Source organism: Sebastes umbrosus, chromosome 12 (assembly GCF_015220745.1).
Source record: "Sebastes umbrosus isolate fSebUmb1 chromosome 12, fSebUmb1.pri, whole genome shotgun sequence".
NCBI classification, from domain to species: Eukaryota; Metazoa; Chordata; class Actinopteri; order Perciformes; family Sebastidae; genus Sebastes; species Sebastes umbrosus.
The window spans coordinates 22,968,548-22,989,913 of NC_051280.1; the positions used below are offsets into that span (position 1 = coordinate 22,968,548).

At 39.2% G+C, this 21,366-nt stretch overlaps 1 protein-coding gene across 1 annotated transcript; it reads left to right on the plus strand.

The window, feature by feature from the left end:
- Positions 1–11,824: 11,824 nt before the first annotated feature.
- Positions 11,825–17,967, plus strand: plvapa (plasmalemma vesicle associated protein a). The gene is made up of 6 exons (XM_037786411.1): positions 11,825–12,440; positions 13,371–13,440; positions 13,609–14,330; positions 15,467–16,244; positions 16,862–16,919; positions 17,610–17,967. The coding sequence occupies exons 1-6, from the start codon at positions 12,045–12,047 to the stop codon at positions 17,641–17,643; spliced, it is 2,058 nt and encodes a 685-aa protein (XP_037642339.1). The 5' UTR covers positions 11,825–12,044; the 3' UTR covers positions 17,644–17,967.
- Positions 17,968–21,366: the final 3,399 nt, after the last annotated feature.

Consider the following 21,366-nt stretch of genomic DNA (forward strand, 5'->3'; position numbering starts at 1 on the left):
GTACTGTTTTGTGGTCATTGCTCATTTGCTCAAGGCACCTCTTGTCTGTGGAGCACACGGTGATTTGTGTTCGAGGTGACCCCGAGAGGTCAGACCGACTTTCACACCCCTGCCACGCTGAAAAAGCCCAGGGTCAAACGCAGATGGAGGGGAGGAGAGAACGCACAGCAGAGCCTGGATAAGGGCTTTAAGAGATAAGTGGCGAATCTGCTTGTAAATGCGCAGCTCTTCAGGGTCGCAGTCGTAGATATGGCGAGATGAAAGTGTCAGTCCCCCGAGATTCCCTATATGCAACTTGTTGTCTTATCTCGGCAGCGTTTACAGAGGTTTTAAAGGCATTCTTCCCCCCCACTACAAACACTTTATGGCATTCCTAAATCTGAACCCAGCTTTACCCCCTGGAGGACGGACTGTGTGTGTGTGTGTGACAGAGAAGCATTGTCCTGCATTGTGTGGCTAATGGGTCATCAGAGGGTTGTGTGTGTGTGTGTGTGTGTGTGTGTTAATTTGAATGAAAGTCCCTTTAATTAGGCCGCTGTGCCTGCTTATTGTCACTTCTTGTGTTGGGAAAGATTAGGCTTGTCAAATAAAGGCTGCTTGTAAAGGACTCTGTGTGTGTGTGTGTGTGAGAAGATGAGATAACAACAGAGCAATAGTTAATCAATAGTTTTATACTTAAGAAACAGCAAATTTGAGTAGTTATTCTGTTTATTGATTTTTGTTTTTGTTTTTTTAATAGTTGATATCATCTCCGTGTTCATTTAACTCCAGCTTTTTGAGTCCATTTTCTGTAATATTTGAATATTTAATCACAGTTTTAGTGCAATTACTGACGTCATCATACTGGTGGTGACGTCCACGTTGACATTTATTTCGGTCACATTCAGTTAATTTGCTGCTACCCAGCATCAACAGGCTTGCCTAATCTTGTCTTCCAGAGACACAAAACCGACATCAAAGAACTAGCGGCGACGAAGGCCACCAGCTGCGTCGTCTCACATCACCTTTGTCTTGGCCAAAAAGTTGCACTCGAACACACCGCAAACACTACAGCCGACGGCAAACTACCACTTACGTTCTTCACCTGCGTGAGATAAAATAACTCTCCACACCAGCAGGTGGCGGTAGTCTGTATTTGTCTTTCAAAAAGGGAAACCAGTAGACCGAGGACTGCAGATATACAAGCCGTTGTTATGATACGTACATGAAATAAAGCGCTGTCTGCCGACCATTTTCACACCACTCCCACCACCGAGCTTCATTCCAGATGGCCATGTCGCTGTAAAAATATCCGTGTATTGGAATGATCAGATGAGATGAAGATGAGAAATAAGAGCCTTCTGTGATTTTACTCTTGACTTTACTCATTGGCTTGCTTTCCTCATGTCCGTTTCTCTTTTCGTGCACTGATTCGTTTAAACTAAACACCGATGTGCTCCGCCGCCGATTTAACATGCTGAATCGGCTGAAAAAACTGAGACACGGGCAGACTAGAGTCCGACAGACGCTCACCGACGGCACCAAACTGTCCGACGGGCGACCGTCGGCTTGGTGTGTCGGGGCCTCTACGTCTGCTCCAGTGCTCCTGTGGATTTTAACCCCTGGATACTGGACTTCTTCTCTGTCGACGTACCTGTCAGTCTACACTTACCTCACCAAATTGCAGCAGAATATTGACAATTACTCAATAATTAACATTAAAGTATTATTATTTCAACAGACTGAATAGTTCTCATATAAAGGAGAAAAAGTATGATAAACTATAGATTCAAAGAGATGTCATTTCCACTTCAGTGTGTGTCCGTCTGAGAGATACCACTGGGGGCCGGAGTGACATGACCTTTGAACCGCCAGACAGGAATGTGGTCGCTCCCAACGAGGAATCCAGAAATGCAAAACTGCAAATGTTGCAAAGAGATGTCTGCCAAGCTGCCAACCCAACAGATATACAGTATTATGCACACAGAGACTGCTGACACTGAAGCAGTTTAACAGTTTAATACCAATGTCCAGTTCAAAAACTATCTTTAGACCAAACCAATCTGTTTTCACTCCAAACTTGTCAATTACCGCAGCTTGGTCAGCGCCCCTCGACGTCCAATACCTATCTTCTGTATGGACACACCGGGCTTTCAACTAACTCCAATGTAAACCCATCCACGTCATTATTAGACGGTCAGAGCAAAAAACACAGGACTTTCTCCCAGGATGACGCTCCACATGTCCCGTGTGAAACCAAGTCAACGTTGACTTCTTTTACATCACTTTTGTTACTTAACTTGAGTACTTAACGCCTAACCAAGTGCTTTTGTTGTGCAAGTAAACCTAAAAACTAAGTGAACCTACGCTGGAAGGTTATTTTGAAAAGACACTATGCATATAACGATCATCCAAAACTGACACTAGAGGGTTACCTATGGGGCATCATAGTTTGATGCGCTGAAACAACCCCCAGTGTAACAACCAAGTGACGAATTGAGTGTGATAGCTTGATGCTATTAATCTGATATATAGCTAGCAGCAGTTAACACTCCTACTAACTGACCAGACTAACCACAATAATATGTAACTTCAGTTCCTGCTATAATAACTCAGCCATCATTCTTGAGCGATTTGAAGACTATAATTAATAATTTGGAAGCACTAATGAATCATTTCAACAAACTAATCACTAAATATGTACCCTGAATATCTGTGGGTCTCCATACATAGGAAAACCCCCCAAGAAGTGAATCCGTTTTTAACTCTGAAAACTAATTTGAACACAAACACAACATTCAAAAATATAATTCAGAATAATATCCTGTATATAAACTTTAAACTTACAGTTAATTAGGTACACCTAGCTAAATATGTAGTCTCATATAACTTTCAATGAAAGTTATAATGTTCATCTTTGTTTGAAAGAGCTGTTGATTGAAACTTTATGGACATTTTGAAGGTTAATCTTTTGTCCATCTCTTTTATTATTGTAACCTTAGTGGAGACAGGATGTATTGCATGGCTCTTGTATCGGACTGCATTCGTTTTAGCTAGATGTACCTAATAAACTGGCAACCACAAAACAGTCATGCAGCACATGGTTGACACAAACCTCTGATCAACCCACAATTAAAACAAAAAAAATCATCCTGTAATTTAGCCCTAACAACAAAAAACAGTTTAACCTGAGTTAGTCTGGCTTTCTGCTATTATAATAATATTATTATTATTAATGACCAAATCTGAATCCTCTCACTGCTTTGCTGGATTGTTTCACTGCAGACATTTTAAGTCTATTTCTGGTTTCCCAGGGTTACACAAACACACACACACCTGTTGTCTTCTTGCACCACCAGCAGTGAGTGTAAATAGATAAACAATTCTACTCCTCAGCAGGTACACGCACATTTGTATGCACCGCCATGTTTGTCCAAGTCTCTGCCAGAAGGTTTGAATTATTTGATCGTAAACCTGCAGCTTCATGATGTTGCCTCGTATGAACCTTTGCTTTAAAATCAGCTATTAATTTTACATTTCTAACTCCACACGTCATACATACATATTTAGCATATATTCATGCAAATATTTGTTCTAAGCTGATACATTTTTCATAGATATGTCTATTTAAATTTCCTCACAATTAGAATTTAGTTTAACCACATACATATATTTTAGCATCAGTTGTTTGAGATTGGAGCCGGTTAGTTTTCTAGATTACTCAACAGATTCTTGGAGATGACTGCAGTTTTATTTGTGTTTAATTAAACCTTTTATGGCATAAAAAAACACTAATAGCTTAAAGTTTCTGTTTTGTTTAATTGTGTACAATGTACTTTTGTTTTTTAACCTTGTAAAGTTTTTCAGAAATACTATCCCTGTTTGGGAAATTAGTTTTGTCTAGCTTTAAATTGTCAGACTTGTTTTAAAGTTAAGATTACAGGATGGGTCATTAAATCCCATCCTTTGGCATTTGTGGGCAGGCCCAAACACGACTCACTCAGCTATTGATTCAGTTAACATTTCAACCATTTAAGTTAACCTTTAAGGTCTGCTACAGAGGACCGTCCCATAACAAATACGACCCCCCTGTGTGTCTAAAGTTAGGCCAGCCCTCTCCCCGAGGCATCCCCAGCAACCTGTAATTCAATCTCAGGGCGTTAGTGTGTGTGCTCTCAAGCGCATCAGCATATGGAAAGTAGGTCTTTACTTAAAGTAATCACGAGGCAGCCTTCTCGCAGGGGACTGTGTTTTCACCACGCTCTGATGGCTGTCAAATGTTTAGACTTGCAGTGACAGCTTCACCCTGAGACCAGGGTGACCTCTGACCTTTGAGGAATGGACAAGCCTTGGAAACAAAAACAGACGCCTTTTGTGCGGGTCAAAGGGAAAACATCTGCTGGGGCTGAGGACACGGAGAGAAGAGGGGGGGATTAACTCTCAGGGATTCATCATTCGGTCTCTGATGAGAGGTGGCTGATGGGAGCACGCAGAAAGCCACTGTAGACGTCGCATCATTACGACCCAAATCCCCCTTATTTTACCCATTAATGCCCCCAGCCGCCACTCGGCTCAGCGGGAAAAATTGATTAAAAAAAGCAGATAAATACAATATGAGGGAGAATTTCCTTGATATGAATGCTACAGTCTTTCTTATCACATCACCACAGGAGCCGCTGGTCACAGCCAGCCTTTCATTTTTCGATTGAATTTGAGCCTGAATAAATGATCTGAGAGGACTGCACATCACAGGGCCCGTTGAGAAAATCCATTTGAACAATTCTGGCTTTGATATCATCGTGCATTGTCATGATAAATGAGCGTCTGAATTTTTTAACCCCAACGAAGCAGTACAGTATCATTTAAATTCGGACGAGCTGGAGCGTAGATAACAAAAGAAGTCTCTCTCCGCTTAACACAAACTGGGCACATGCAGCTATTTAGCACCATGTTGTTTATTTGTCTCTGTTCTGTGTGGTGGTTGACTTGGGTATTTATCACTTCCCCTCTGTGTCTCTCAGTAACAGAGACCTCTTTCTTCAGGCTAGCCATCTGATATGGCACACGGCTGTGATATGGGTAACCAGATCCTTCAGAGCAACTTACCCATTAGCCAAACATCTCTGGAGGGAAACCTCATGGTGTGATTCTACGTGTTAATGGGGCGTTATCGGTCAGGAAGCTTGTTGTTCTGCGAGGGCAGGTAAAACAATACGGCAGGTGGGTGGAGTGAGAAGAGAAAAAAAAGAGAAGTTGGATTATTTTCCATTAAAGGGATAGTTTGACATTTTAGGAAGTACTCGTATTAAGCAGTTGCCAGGCAACCAGCAGAGACTCCAATAAGTTATTACTCCCAGCCAACAAATAGTTGTTGTAAAAACACAAAAAAGTCTTACTACTGTTTTTATACAGATTAATAAATAAGTGAAATATAACTAGAAGAGCAATACCACAGTCATATCTGTTATATACAACTCATATGAAACTACAGCCAGGCGATGTTTAGCTTAGTTTAGCTTAGCGTTAAAACTGGAAACAGGAGCAAATGGCTAGATTGACTCTTTCCAATTAACAGAAAAGATAACAGGAAGTACCTGTGCATGGTTAAGAAATTGGCACATAACCCATTGTAAATCTACAACTTATTACACCTCTTCTTCCTCCGTGTTGTTATATACATTTTTCTTCTTTTTCTACATTATATATTATTATATTATATGTATTATTATATTATTTTTCCTCTTTTTCTACATTATATATTATTATATTATAGGTATTATATATATATATTTCCTCTTTTTTTTTTACATTATATATTATTATATTATATGTATTATTATATTATATTTTCTCTTTTTTACATTATATACTATATTTATTTTATTTATTTATTTTTATTTAATTTTTCTTATTTTCCTTATATGTTTTTGGGTTGTCGTACCCAGGTGCCATCTGGGGTGGGGATATTTTTAAGACTGGAGGGGCAAATAAGAGCCCTTTGTCGTGCAGATAAATTAACATAATATTCGTGGATTAAAAAAAAAGAATATCATGATTGTGGACTGTTAAAATGATCCATGTCCAGTATTACAGATGTAATATAAATAAATATAAATAAATGCTGATAATTTGCTGTTATAGTCAATCTAACCCCCGGTAATGAAAAATACAAATTTGATCACATACGTTTTACACTTCTGTTTTTGTACAGTTTAAAAACGATAACAAGATATAACATGTTAATTGGTGAGCTTTGGAGGTAGGCTGATTTTGGTACCTGTGGACAGAGCCAGGCTAGCTGTTTCCCCCTGTTTCTAGTCTTTGTGCTAAGCTAAGCTAACCGGCTGCTGGCTCCATGGTGGTATCGGCCCTCTCATCTAGCTCTAGGCAAGAATGTGAATAAGGTTATTTTCCAAAATGTAATTTTTTTAAGAAATTGAATTTACTTTGCATTTACATTTGTCAGCTTAGCCTGAAACTTGAAATACTTTTACACCTAGTACGTAAGAAAGTAAAAAAAAAGATTATATTCATCCAGATTCAAGGTTAGTTTACATTTTTCATACTTCGAGGTTTATTGTTAGTTTAACAATTCAGGAGCGTAGACTGTATGTGAGACTCCATCCATCAAATATTGAACACATTATCAGATCTAAACAGTAAAAGCCATGAATAAGTAAAATCCAATTGTTAAACATGATGTATACAGGACACAGCTGTTTATAGTGTCCCCATGTGCTACCATATTTTTACTGCTTTACTTCAGGATCATTTATTTCTGAAATCTTCATTTATTCACTACATTTATTGCTAAATGGAGCGTTGAGGCAGTCTTCAGCTGTTATATGCAGTTATATTGATCCCCCACTAGGTGGCAGTGTTTCATGACAATTCATACTGTGTGTGTGTATCTTGCATATTGCATTGAGACTGTCCTCTCCTTGTGCAATCAGTCCAAATAGAATATCTTGTTTCAAATTACAAAATTCTGACCAGTTTTATAAATACGTGCATGATAATAATATATATGTATGTATATGTAACAATATTAAACAGTATTATCAGTTTAAATACATTAAAGCCCTTATAAGCGTATACATTATCTAGTTGTTAGATATATCAACAGCTTTTACTTGCTTAATTTAAATTAAGAAATATCAACATTTACCAAAAAATACAAAAGAATAATATTTAGTATTTAGTATATTTAGAAATATTTAGTGTTTATGTATATTTCACCAGTTACAATCTGTTTTGTAGTTGTGTGAATGTGGAGTGTGTGGAGGTAGTGTTGAAAAGAGCCAGGTGCTTTGACACCACCATGTGTTAAAGTGTTAAAGTGTTAAACATATGGTGGAAACTTCATGAGATTTTTTAATTTTGTTGTATTGTCTGAGATTTATCTTCAATTACACTGAATTTATAAGAAATTTGTGTATGTTTTCTATTTCTGTTGCCTATTATTTCACCATTTCACCATATTTCATATCTGATGCTGCTCATTCAAATTCAATTGTTTTCTTTATTTTGTTTTATTTTTGACTTTTCAATTTCATTTTAGTTTTCAGAGTTTGTTTGCAAGTTTTAGTGTAGTTTCAGTTTTTCAGAAAGGTTTAGTCTTGGCTTTTACACTGAGCTCACTACAACATAAAAATCGCAAGTTGTGTTAAAACGAATATGCATTAACGCGTTATTATCACGTTAATTTTGACAACCCTAATATTTACTTTGTTTGTTTTTGTAAGGCCAGGTATAATGTCTCAGAAGTATGTATATACATACAAAGTAGATATATATATACAACATGTTTTGAGAACTGTGTAGGAATGTTTAATGTTTTCACTACTTTAGTGAAGCGATTGTGACACAGTGCCATCTCCTAGAATGTCAAGTCCGTTCAATTTCTGTAGTTCAATGTCACGACAGTTGACTGATATTGTCTTCTTTTTCTGGTAGTGATGTATTATAGGTAAAAAACCTGAAACTGAAATGAATTTACGTTCATTTTTATTTGGGTTTTTTAACCAGACGATATCGTTTCAGTTCAGTTTTTCTTAAAGGATATAATATTTATTTAGTTGCAGTTTACTAAACATATTTTTCACTGCTTAGTTTGCTTTCATTGTAGTTTCAGTTTTAGTTTACTATAATAACCCTGAGTAGTATTCTGCATTTGAAGCCAAGCTGATCTCAGTGGATGTTGGGTGGGTGTTTGTTGTATGCAAATTCAAGAAACATGAGAGCAGAGGACTTTGTTAAAGCAGCTGGTTACATTTTAATTGTTTTAGTTTTCAACTAATTTTGAGGACTTCTTGTTGAAAGCTGCGTGAGTAGAATAGTGATGTAAGGGACGTGTAGTTCATGCTCAACAAAGAGCACCCAAACCAGGGCAAGACAGTCTCAACAGACCTCTTCAGCTGACAGGAAACCATCCCTGTAAACACTTCAGGTTGCTTTGTGTCTAACGGAACATTTCATACCCTAAACACCGCCAGAAACACAATAGAGCTCTGTTCCCTCACCTGACCCAGTACAGGGAGCGATCTGTGACACAGAGACGTCTCCAAAAACTGCGGTAGCTGGGTGGTGTGTGGGAGTGGTGCAGCTTTGGCTTGTTCACCCGTGAGGTGCTTTCAAATTAGACTGTTTCACACCCACATGTGCAGCTTTCGATAAGCGGTTGAGCGAAGAAATCAACTGTATTTCGTTGTTTTGGAAACATTTAGTTTGGATAAACAGTTGTCACTTGAACTGGATAAAATCTTGGTCACAAACAGCTTTGGCCTCTTGAAACTGCTCACTGCTGCCATGTTCTGAAGGAGCTAAAGATGTTCAGTTTTGATAATTTTATTAACTTTGCTGATATTAATATTAGGTGTTTAGTGACAGGGTGTAACCTCTCTGTGTTTCTGTGTAAATGTTTGGTTGTCTTTCATAGAACAGCCTTCAGAAAGACATCTTTCTTTGTTGGAGGGGATCAACTTGTGGAACTACTTAGTCTTAAAATGAATCATAGATTTGATCACTTTAAACGCAGATTGAAGCAAACATGCCTTTACATTATTTTATTTGTAATTGTATTTTTACATTGTTAGTGTTGTGTTTGGTTTTTATTTTCTGAGCTGATGTGTATTTATTGAGTTTTTCAGATGTCATTTTTCAGTTCTCTGCGCAAACAGAACCCCATTTACCTTTCATTTATTATTATTATTATTATTATTATTATTATAAATAATATGAATAAAAATATCAATAATAAATGTATGTATATAGAACTTTTCAAAACAGATGTTACAAAGTGCTTCACAAGACAATAAATCAGAAAAATTAAGCAAAAGTAAAAATAAGATAACAGAACATCATTGAACATATCAATAATAATAAAATAGTAAAGTGGTAAAACAAGGTTATGTAATGAAACAAATGTACATACATAAATGTGTATAAATATATACATGCATACACACAAATGGATGTATAGATATACCCATACACACATGATCTGTACACATGCGTCACCACACATACCGTATGCACATAATGCATATACATGTACAGATGCATAACAACAATTTAATTAAGATGGTACCTCATATTTCAGAGGCAAATATCACAAAACCTCAAACCACTAGGAGTAAATGTGTTAAATGTGTATTTTTGTAATTTGAGTGAACTGGTCCTTTAACTCAGCCCTTTGACATTTATCTGAAAGGGCAGCAGAGCACAGTCGGTGTGCAGAATATCAGCGCCGCTGCCCTTTGCACAGGATACACTATATCCTTTCTATAGGCTACTTGATATATCCGCTCCAGACACAGACTTGTTTTTGGAAGAGGCATGTGATGATTGTTCCATGTTGCGCTGGTTTATTGATTTAATTACTTAATAGACTTAAACAGGAAGCTCCTTTAAGATATTAAAGCAGCACATCTTTGCTCTCCGCAGTGAAACAAACCTGAATTTGTTCTCTTCTTTTTTTTAGTTGCTTTTTCAAGTATAGTTCAACATTGTGTTAAATATGTTTTTTTGCTTTCTTAGAGAGAGTTAGATGAGTAAATTGATACCATCACAAGATAAGAATAAAGATTGGAAACCGGAATCGATGCTTGGAGTATAGTTGTTGAGGTTGGGAACAATTTTTAATTTCACTTCAGTTTTTGTACAGAGTAAAGAAACAAGATATAACATGTTGATTAGTGAGCTTCAGAGGCAGAGCCGGCCCTAGGTATAGGCCGTATAGGTGAATGCTATAGGGACGGCATCCATCCGTAGGGGCACCCCACATTAGGGGGGAAAAAATAATTAAAATGTATAACTTTTCTCTTTTTTTTACTAATACTATTTTATTATTATCATTTCCAAATATTACCAAAAAAATCCCTCAAGAACATAACTACGTAGCCTATTTCTGAGTTGTCCGTAGCATCACCCCGGCACATGAAACAATGATTGGTGGTGGAGTTTGGAGAGGGGTATCAATCTTCTCTAACTCTCAGCAAGAAAGCAAATATGCATATTACTCTAAATGTCAAACTATTCCTTTCACTTTCTTTCTGTTTCATTATTTATGTTGGTCTAAAAAGCACATTATACTAAACTGATGTCTGAACCTCTGTTTCAATATCTGATGGTCAAACTTTTTATCGACTTTTTATTTCATACTCAGTGTTAAGTCTGCTGGACATAAATTAGTAAAGCTGGGTAGACTGCCCTCTCTCTTTTTATAAAAACTGTATTTGTATTGCATGATAATTTTCTTAACTGACACTAGGCATTAGTGCGGTGTGTGAATTGTGCAACAAGCTTGTCTTACTGATTTGAGAGTGCTGTGTCAGCCAGGTTTTCAACATCCCATGAATGCATCCAAAATATAAATACATCTGGAAAAAAAACAACTTCCATACCCGGTTCTTAGAAATGACGATAAAAACAGCCCTCTTCATCCTCAATTAAATCAACAATGTGACTTGTTTATTTCTCGTATTTGTCTCTGATATCCTGCGTTTCTCTGCGCCTTTTTATCTTGGATCTCGTCCAAAAGGTTGCCGCAGGTTTGGGCCATCAACAGCTCCTCTATGAATTACTGCTTCCCATCAAGATGAGTCCTGGCACGTCAACAATGCCTGGCAGGAAAAAGTTGTAGCTGTTACTGTCAGGCTCCTCTATTTCATTTTAAATTGGTTAGTCTCTCTTTTGTGTATGTGTCCTGTGAGACAGAGGGCAGCTTACCCACGTCATCATGTTGGACTGAGACTCGCGGCATCAAAGAGCCACTCAACGAGAATGTCAGAAGGACAACATGAGCCATTGTCCTCCTGGCCTGCTGTGCACCGGAAAACACTGTTCATGATCCCATAAAAAAGTTTGGCACCACGAGTCCGGTGAGGTCTTTATGGCCTGTCGGGCTTTCGCAATAGAATACAGAAGGTGTTGTCAGTGTAAATGTCACCTATAAATTGAGCTTTTTAAAGCTTCATAATAATTACCTCAACGCTAAATGCTCATGAAATTAGATTTTATGGTGACTCCAAAAATCTAAAATGTATTCTTTTTGCAGTGATTGGGCACATTTTCAACACTGAAATGTGTTAAACACAATCTCAGGAAAAAAAAAAAACATGGATGGGAATGTGTGTGTGTGAGGGTTGGCTCTTACTGTACATTGCATGCCTACAGGCCACGTGTGTGTGTATGTGTGTGTGTGTTGATAACCTCTGCAAAGGGAGGGGCTGCCAGCGGAGCGGGGAGATGGCCTGTAGAGGGAGGGGACTGGTTCAGGACAGCTTCCCATCATGGGAAGTGTGTGGCAAGAGGAGTTTATAAATTCCTACCCATGTTTACACCTCACTCACAATCTGATCAATTCTCATGCTATCAACGCTGCTGAGAGGAAACGTCTGTAGTGCGCTTGGCTTTGTTAGAGGAAGGGCCACAAGCTTTACACGAAAGGGGCTGTGAAATTGCAGAGTGCTGAGGAGGAACCTCTGATTTAGAGTGGCTGGCCACTCGTAGTAATCCTCGAGCCTCACCACTTCTCTCTGACACTCCTTCAACCATCAGCAACAATGTACAGCAGCGCCTTCTCCAAGGTCTCCAAGTCCAGCCCGCAGGGCCAAAAGAGGACGCAGTACCGCTCAAAGGGCAAGAGCTGCGGCTACTACATGCGCATCGTCTTCTTCTTCTCTTCGCTCATTCAGTCTCTTATCATAGTCAGCCTGGTGCTCTTTCTGGTCTACGGTAAGTCGCAGGACTCGGCGTCCACATCGCGCATCCACGACCTGGAGGAGACCTTCAGCCGACTCTCCATAGAGAACGTCGCCCTGCGGCACCAGAGGAAGAACCTGACCAACTTACTCAACACCACCCTGACCGAGAAGGCCCGCAACGACTGGGACCTGGCCAAGCTCGTCTTCTTCTCCAACATCTCGGCGATCCTTATCCAAGATATTGACAAGAGGCTGGTAAGAAGCCTTTTGATTATATCTAACACAAACATACCTGTCTGTAGTATTACTTTTTAATGTGTAATTAAACTTTTATGTCTTATTTGGAATTGAACTCCTTACCTTTCAACAGCTATAGACCTTAAGACGTGGATTTGTTTGTGTCGGTATAGTTCACTACCTGTTGTTAATGTAAGTTAAAGGGCACAACAGCTAAATTAAGAATTTTAATATATTATTTCCATGACCAAGGAAAGTTCAATCAATATGTGTGAACATGAGCTACTCTCTCCCAAAGCCAGAAACCAAAGAGGTAAGTCTCAAACTCCCAATTCATTGTCTACGGAGCAGTTCCGGACTTTATACTTGACGACATCACAAATTTGAGTTTTAGCACTCAGGATTTGGGAGAGAGTTGTTCATGTTTACTAATATTTTTTGGACCATCTAAGACCATAGGAATAACATGTCTGAATGTTTAAAATGGGCGTAGTTCCGCTTTAGTTACAGATGAAAGGAAACTATTTATCGGTATACCTGCAATGCTTTAGTCAAGTTGAGCCTCTGCAGATAAAAAGTTCATAAAAAGTGTCGTACTGCTTTCAAAAGTATATTTACACCACTGATTCCTGTAGAAATGTAATTTTATTTTTGTGTTTTTCAATAAATAGGATTGTAAAATGTAATTCTGAGATATTCTTTTATAGTTTTCAGACTAACAGGCAACCCAACAGATTGTTTTTTTATCATAATTATTACAAGTCAAAGTAGCACTTTTGTGTTGAAACCACATGTCCGAGTATTTTTAAGTGTAAACATAATAATCTTGGTTATTGACTAAGGGGAACTGTAAATGATGAATTGTTTTTCCTGTTGGTCTACATTTCACAACTGGTCTAGAACAAATCACTAAAACATCAATGTCCTTTCTTCCACTGATATGAACAGCAACAGTGCAACACCAAGTTGTACTTTTGTGAGAGCTCATTAAGTGTTTCTGCCCGATGCCCACCCCAATGTGAGTATGACATCTCTCCAGTGCAAACCCAAAAATAATCCAATACATACATGAAACATATGAGCTATTGTCCCTAATCCTCACTTGCAGTCGAAACAGCTACCACTTAGAGAAAGATAAACGTGTCTGCTTCTTTGTCTCTTTTGCCATTATTGTTTTTCTAAGCAGTTGGCCAACAACCTACAACCTGTAACTGTGGGCTGCTGGCTGAGCGTCTGAAAGCCAGGCTTGAGCTTGTGGAGTCCAACTTCACGCAATCAACGCAGAGGATGAGAATGGAAATGGACCAGACTGCCAAAGAGAGGGACAACATTAACCTGGAGGTCATCCGTCTGCGGAGGGACAAATTCACACATGAAAAGGAAGTGGAGTTCTTTAGCCAGAAATGCAAAGATGACTTTTCCCAGTCCTTGAGCGGTATCAGCAACGTGTCCAAGGCTTTCCTGGAGAAGATCAATTCCCTCTTCCCTTCACACATCGCCTTCCAGCTCACCTGCCCCAAACAGAGGGAACACCTGGAGCAGATCCGCACTAACTGCACCAGCCTGTCCTTGGAAGTGGAGGACAAGCTCCAGCGTTACCTGAATACCGTGGGAGGACAGGTGTCGGTCATCCAGGGTGAGAACAGCCGCTTGAAGGCAGAGAACTGGCGGCTGTCTGACGACTACCGCTGGTGCAGCAATAACCGCTCCGGCCTGATCCTGCAGAACCGACAGAACTTGGACAAGCTTCAGCGGAAAAACGACGAGGACAAGGAGAAACTCCTGATGGACAAGATAAGACTAAATGGAGAGATAGAAGTCCTGAACAACAATGTCAAGTATAAAAGTAGAGCCATTGATCACCTTACGGAGCAAAACAGGCAGCTCAACATGTCATGCATGTCTAAGGTGAGAAAAAAGTGCCATGACTGATTACGTGAACATGTTCTTAGCTCTTCTGCGGGGCCTCTAGGGGCCACTAGCTGAGCTCTTTTGTGTTCTTCATTCAACCCTTAATTGCCTAAAAAATCACAGTCAGATTACTGAAGATTCAAATATTTAAATACTTTAAATGAGGCCTACGGTACAATCTTGTAAAACATCCTGAACAATGTTAATTGTTCTTTTTAGAGAGCTTGTTTGCCCGTGAAGGCAGTTAAAAGGAGAAAAAACAATGCTGTAAACAGCAGATATTACATGCAAGGAATGCTGGTGTAGGTTCTCTAATATAGTACAATGTAAAGTATACACTAGCATATACTATACAAGGCATCATCACATTGCATAATTGTTGACTTAACTATAAAATCACTGTTATATGTAATGATCTGCATACATTTGTGCAGCAATTAGGTCATTTTGCGCAGAAATTTGAGCTTAGTTGTCTCCATCTCTGCAGCATCAGAAAACATGTTTGCTATATAACACCTGTAGAAATACTTAAATACTAGCAAAGCCCATAGATCTGAACGTATTGCATAAGATGCATGAGATCAAAGCGGCCTGACAGGTTGTTGGAAATGATCCAGCTGTAAGTGCAGAGTAGGAGGTGAAGGAGGGAAATTGTCTGCCAGTAAAGTACAAGAGGGCAGAAGGGGCGAATATTTACGTCAGTCAAGTGTCTGCTTTTGTTCTAAGGACAAATTTCAAACCTAGACATGAAGCTCTATGATGTTCCTCGAATTCAATTTAATTTTATATAGCGTCAAATCATAACAGAAGTTATCTCAAGACGCTTTTCATACAGAGCAGGTCTTGACCATACTCTAGAGACATAATCTAGAGACCCAACATGAGCCTACATTCTTATGCAACACCTTTAACAGGTAGAAACCTTGGGCAGAACCAGGATCTGGGTGGGCGACCATCTGCCTCGACCGGTTGTCAGGGGTTTACGTCTTAAAGCAGAAAAGAGAATTCAATACGATCATGTTTTGTGTCAATTCAGAGTAGTTTGGTTGCATCATATGATGTTAATGACTTTTTAACAAATGGTTTAGAATCCGTTTGTTCCCAATATTAACATCCCTCTCATTTTATTTCAGCCAGGGTCCGGTGGATTTACAGGAGGCTTGACACAGTCCCAGCCTGGGTGGGGCTTGCCCGGTGGTGTGGGTCAGCATGGTGGGGCAGGGACAGGCGGGATGGGCTCATATGGGACAGCATACAATAAGCCAGCAATTTCTCCTGGGTCTAGTAGCGCTGTTGGGTCAGCATACAATAAGCCAGCAATTTCTTCTGGGTCTACTAGCTCTATTGGGTCAGCATACAATAAACCAGCAATTTCTTCTGGGTCTAGTAGCTCTATTGGGTCAGCGTACAATAAGCCAGCATCAACTGGGACAGGCTCCTCAAGCTCGTCCTCCTCGTCAACTGGGTCAGTGTACAATAAGCCAGCATCAACTGGGACAGGCTCCTCAAGCTCGTCCTCCTCGTCAACTGGGTCAGTGTACAATAAGCCAGCATCAACTGGGACAGGCTCCTCAAGCTCGTCCTCCTCGTCAACTGGGTCAGTGTACAATAAGCCAGCATCAACTGGGACAGGCTCCTCAAGCTCGTCCTCCTCGTCAACTGGGTCAGTGTACAATAAGCCAGCAGTGATTGCGAAAGGCTCTGTCTCAAGTGGGACAGGCCAACAAAATAAGCCAACAACAGCAGTGAAAAGCCCCTCTTGGTGGGGGATTAGCAGTAGTAGTAGCGCAGGGCAGAGTAGGACAGGAAGTGGAACAGGAACAGGGAGAGGATCATCAACTGGGAGTAGTTCTGGTGGAACTGGATCGTCGTTTGATGCAGGAAAAACTGGTGGACTGGGAAGTGGCCAAAGTAAGAATATATGTCTGCACTTTATTATTCACATTCTGGGACCTTTTTTAAGTAAAGTTGTGGTTCACCCAGATTACAAGATGTTTCTCTTTCTGGTGGTATCCAGCCATGCAGATAGTTTTGATTTCATTTGCCCAGGTTTTGAGAAATCCATCTGAATTTTCTTCCCCGCACTCCAATACAATAGAGGTGAATTGAAAAATAGTTGTGGTGCTTCAAGTGTTGAAAATTTTGAATTAAAAAATTCAGCAGTAGCATGTTCTTTCCGTAAGAGTGTCTTGTAAAAGCACAAGCTGCTGCTGAATTTTTCAATTTAATTTTTCAAAGCTTTGAGCAGCACAACAGCAGGGACAACAGATATCTCAAAACTATCTGCATGGATGATAAATAGATAATTTGGGTGAACAGACCCTTTAAACAAACATCACAAGTTATTAATATGTATTTGATTTCAAACTCCATTATAATAATTCCTCATCAAACTTTGAATGAATGGCTCTGATGTTTCAAGAACCTTAGTAGAAATGCCAACTATTAGCGTTTCTGTAGTATTGTAAAGCATAAATGAAGCTTGATTGATTACATCTAATGACAAATTTCTCATGTTTAACCAACAGTCAACGTCGCTCAACACCTCAGAGATCTGCAGCGCATCATCAACCCCTCCGGCCCAGAGTGAGTATTAATTATCTTTTAGCTGTAGCTTGATGGTGAAAGTGTAAATGTTGCTGGTGATTTTGTTGCACAGATGCGATATTCTATATTTTTGTTAATGTCAACAAATCCCATGAAAAAACAAAACCAACAATACATTAGTCTGTCTCTCAATAATTTGATTTCCCTTCCCTGTCTCTGGTGCTCAGCCCCAAACCCACTGGTTCCTACTGAAGATGTAAATATTTAAAAACAGGCCACAAATATATATATATTTTTTAATTATTTACTAAAACAGCTGGCCACTGTAGTTTTTAGCAAATGTTACACAACCACGAGTAAGTTGTCTCTCTGTTGGGGACTATTTTCAGCCGCGGATTAATACACATTTGGTGCTCTAGTTTACAGGACGCAGGATTGACTTGAAATAAACTACAGTGCCCACGTTCATTGTAATGAAGGAACATATCACCCAGTGCAACAGTTTGGCTCATTGATGTGTTTTTAATAGTTTTTGGACAAAAATTGAGCAACACGGCACAAAGAAAATCAGACTACGTGATAGTTGTTAGTCATGGGATTTGTTGATAATAAGACAAATATAAACTATCACCAAACTTATCCATTAACAAACAAAAATGTGATGTTTTTAAGTTTGATAAACTCACTCATCAGTATCCTTTGTTTCTTTGTTTGCTTCTTTACTTCCAGGGAGAAACAAGATCTCTCCAGAATGCTGGGCTAGTCCACCTTGATGGGAAAAACCAAAACTTAAAAGAAATGTTTCTTCCATCTTCTTTCTTTCTATTAAACACAGCTGAATGCAAGCTCCTCATATTGACTCCACATGTTCTATATCAATACATGTACCATATGTTATACACTGTTTGTGACAGTTTATACTTCAATATGCACTTAGAAAAGGAATTTGAATAACTTTTGCACTTTTGAATGTAAAATGTGAAGTTTGTGTGTAAATGAATTGTATCTGCACAGTATGATAAAGCACATATTGTATTTTTAGACTGTAAATACAGATAAATAAAAGCTATGTTTGAACGTAAGCGCATCAACTGTGCCTGCCTCGTCTTTATAAACAAAGCTATTTGAGATATTATCCGATGCAGACCCGGAAACAACTGTTTGTCCCCGTGTGCGTCACCTATTGTGTGGCTAATTACCTATAAATGACTCCCCAACCCATCCTGTAATGTTTCAGGCGAGACTTATTGGCAACGCAATTTAATCCCTCCAGTGTGTTTGTGTTAACCTGCCAACTTGTCAGCAGGCCGGCCGAGGCAGATGGAGGGAACTTTTGGAAACGCTCTTGTATACACGCTGTTGTTAAAAACAATGTGCCATCACTTAACTGTAGAGAACACGGATATCCATAGCCTAAATAAAATCCCAATATATCTCTTATAAAGAACACATGTCTTGGTATCTGACGAGTGCTCTGACCTTTCCCAAAACAAGCCTTGAAACAGTGAAAACAGACCGATTGTATCTTTAATCTTTGTTTGCTTTATGAAACAAAGAGACGGAAATTAATATATTTGTTTGTGTGCAGAAATAAATACCCCGTGTTTGAACAATTGTGACATATGAATGGTGCTTCCTTTACATCTCTGTTAGGCATATAGAGTTTTAGATTATATTATTGGCATGGATCATATGATTAGTTCAGTGCAACATTACCATAGAGCAGGGAAACAAAGCAACAGACAAACATCCTGTTGGTTGCACTGTGAAAGGATGGGAACGTACTTTTGGTTCAAGAACCAAGAGCGTGTATTGTGTCTGGCGCCAATTAATAAATACAGCACTTAGGCTTCAGCTAGGGGAGCGCTCTTCCCCCTCTAAAGGATATCCTTTGTTTAACATCAAGTGTTTTTCCACATTTGGGATGTTCAGCTTACTGCAGGCGTAGCTGTGAGGATATTAAAGGTCAACTGGTTGGATGCTTCAGGGATTCACTTTATTAGACGGACTGAGACACAGGACGCGTTAAAACCCCTTCACTGGAAAATCATCCAAGATGATGCTGCTCTATGCAAACGTGTTTCCTGTCATCTCAATGCATCTTCCTGTCGACTCGTGTCATTTCTTTATTCCCTGTACACAAATGACGCATTTGACCATTGTTTTAGCTGACAAAGTGGACAATGATTACTATCACAGAATTCTTTCATTTGTACTTTCATTTCTCATATCATTTCTTTACCCTCTACAGTATGCAGTGGAAACAAACTACTAAATTACACACAGAAAACATACAGTTAAGTCATATGTCTGACTTCAACAGGGTTTGAACAGCAACAGTTAATGTTGTAAGAAGGGGAGATTAAATTATGCACTTTCCCACCTTATATTTTACCAGCTGGTTTGAGGATTCAACAACTCCCAACACTGAAAAATATATAGAATTACAACAATATACCAACCTAAAAATAAGGGGAAAATGTGTGTAAATAAGCATTCAGCGGTAAATATTTTATATTTAAAAGGGTAATGGTTTGATTTAGGCCTGTCAATGCGAAACGCAATGTTACACATTAACGCAAAATTGCTTTAACGCCACTACTTTCTTTAACGCATTAATGTAATCTATCTTTCGGAGGAAGATATTGGCATCATACGAAACTAAAATACCTAAGGAATCCATTGGTACCAACCATGTCACACTAGCTTGTTGCGATGAGGTTAAATAACGCTACAAAGTTACGCTAAATGTTGGCGAGAAAAGAAACTGACATGGCCATTTTCAAAGGGGTCCCTTGACCTCTGACCTCAAGATGTCTTTACAGACATGCCTACTTTATGATAATCACATGCAGTTTGGGGCAAGTCATAGTCAAGTCAGCACACTGACACACTGACAGCTGTTGTTGCCTGTTGGGCTGCAGTTTGCCATGTTATGATTTGAGCATATTTCTTTATTCTAAATGCAGGACCTGTGAGGGTTTCTGGACAATATGTGTCATTGTTTTGAGTTGTTAATTGATTTCCAATAATAAATATATATCTACATTTGCATAAAGCAGCATATTTGCCCACTCCCATGTTGATAAGAATATGAAATACTTGGCAAATCTCCCTTTAAGTTACATTTTGAACAGATAAAAATGTGCCATTAATGGCGAATAATCATGGACAATCATACAATTAATCGTGATTAAATATTTCAATCGATTGACAGCCCTTGTTTGATTGTAACCAAACTTAAAATGTGAAGGTTATAACCCTAATACAAAGTCATTCGACAGTTTTATGTACCTTTAGAAAATGAAAACTTTGTTCTTCATTTTTTAAACTCATACTGTATGAGATGTCTCTAGAAAAACATTACACTATGCACACAATACAGATGAGACTGTGTAGAAAGAAGAAATTTCAGTTGTTTTGAAGCTGACAGTTGAACAAACAGTCAAATTATTTGAGTAATTATTAAAAAGAACCGGGTGTACTATATCAACTTGTGATTGTTCCATCAACACAAAGCTCCAAAGAGGAGGTTTGACATGTATCTCAACGCAATTGGCTAGTAAAATTGTTCACACGATCATTTAGTGCTGTCATTGACAATAACTCTGCAACTTTGTGGTATTTATTTTGTCATATAAGCAAAACAAATTGAACCAAAGCTGGACACTATCTACAGTAATAGGCTCTCAACAGTCATATGTCAATCCATGCTTGTCCTTATTTTTCAAGTAGGTCATTATTTAGGCCACATATGCCACTGGGATCAGGATCGTCCAGTACATGATCAGTTTGAGGCTGAATGACATTGCTGGCTGTTCTTAAGGGATCTTAACCCTCAACGTTGTGGACAGTACTAAGACCGAAGACTTGGGGCCATTGTGTCGCGGCCTGCCGGGCCACCTCCCTCCGCCTCCTGACGCAGGAAAGGGAACGAGTGCTTATGATTACGACCTCCTTCCTCACCTGGGGTTGCAGGACTGTGAACTCTTTTGTCTGCCGCCACTAATGTTCCTCTTAACTGTGACTTTTAATTGCATTTCCTATCTGCCTGGCCTCCCTCAGTCCCATGGCTGCCCATGCTGGTAAAGCCATCAGGGGGAAACAAAACCCTTTCTCTTGTGCGGATACTATTGTTGAGGGGAAGGGGGGTGAGCACTGGAAACAGCTGGGAGGGAAAATGTACCCTAGCATTGATGTCCTTTTGTGTTGAAGTCCTTCAGCGCAACCCTGGCTCTCACCTTGACCTCTCTCTGCAGAGGAGTTATGGAAAGGAAAACACAGGCTTGTTTAATTGCTTAAAGAGGATGTGCTTGACTTCATGTAACCCGTGTTTGAGCAGATGTAGCTTCAGTTTTATGGGCAAATCCTGAAGTTGCACGTGTGATGTCAACATAACAAAATACGGCAGATACAACTTTTTTTTTTGTTCCTACTGCAGTACCACAAACAGCCTGGCGTTAAAACACATATTTAACATTCCCAT

Bases quoted from the DNA above. Each gene is read 5' to 3' on its own strand.
- plvapa (XM_037786411.1), top strand. From the start codon at position 12,045: ATGTACAGCAGCGCCTTCTCCAAGGTCTCCAAGTCCAGCCCGCAGGGC. The intron at 12,441-13,370 runs GTAAGAAGCCTT...TGATATGAACAG, and splicing joins AAGATATTGACAAGAGGCTG to CAACAGTGCAACACCAAGTT. The intron at 16,245-16,861 runs GTAAGAATATAT...TTTAACCAACAG, and splicing joins TGGACTGGGAAGTGGCCAAA to TCAACGTCGCTCAACACCTC.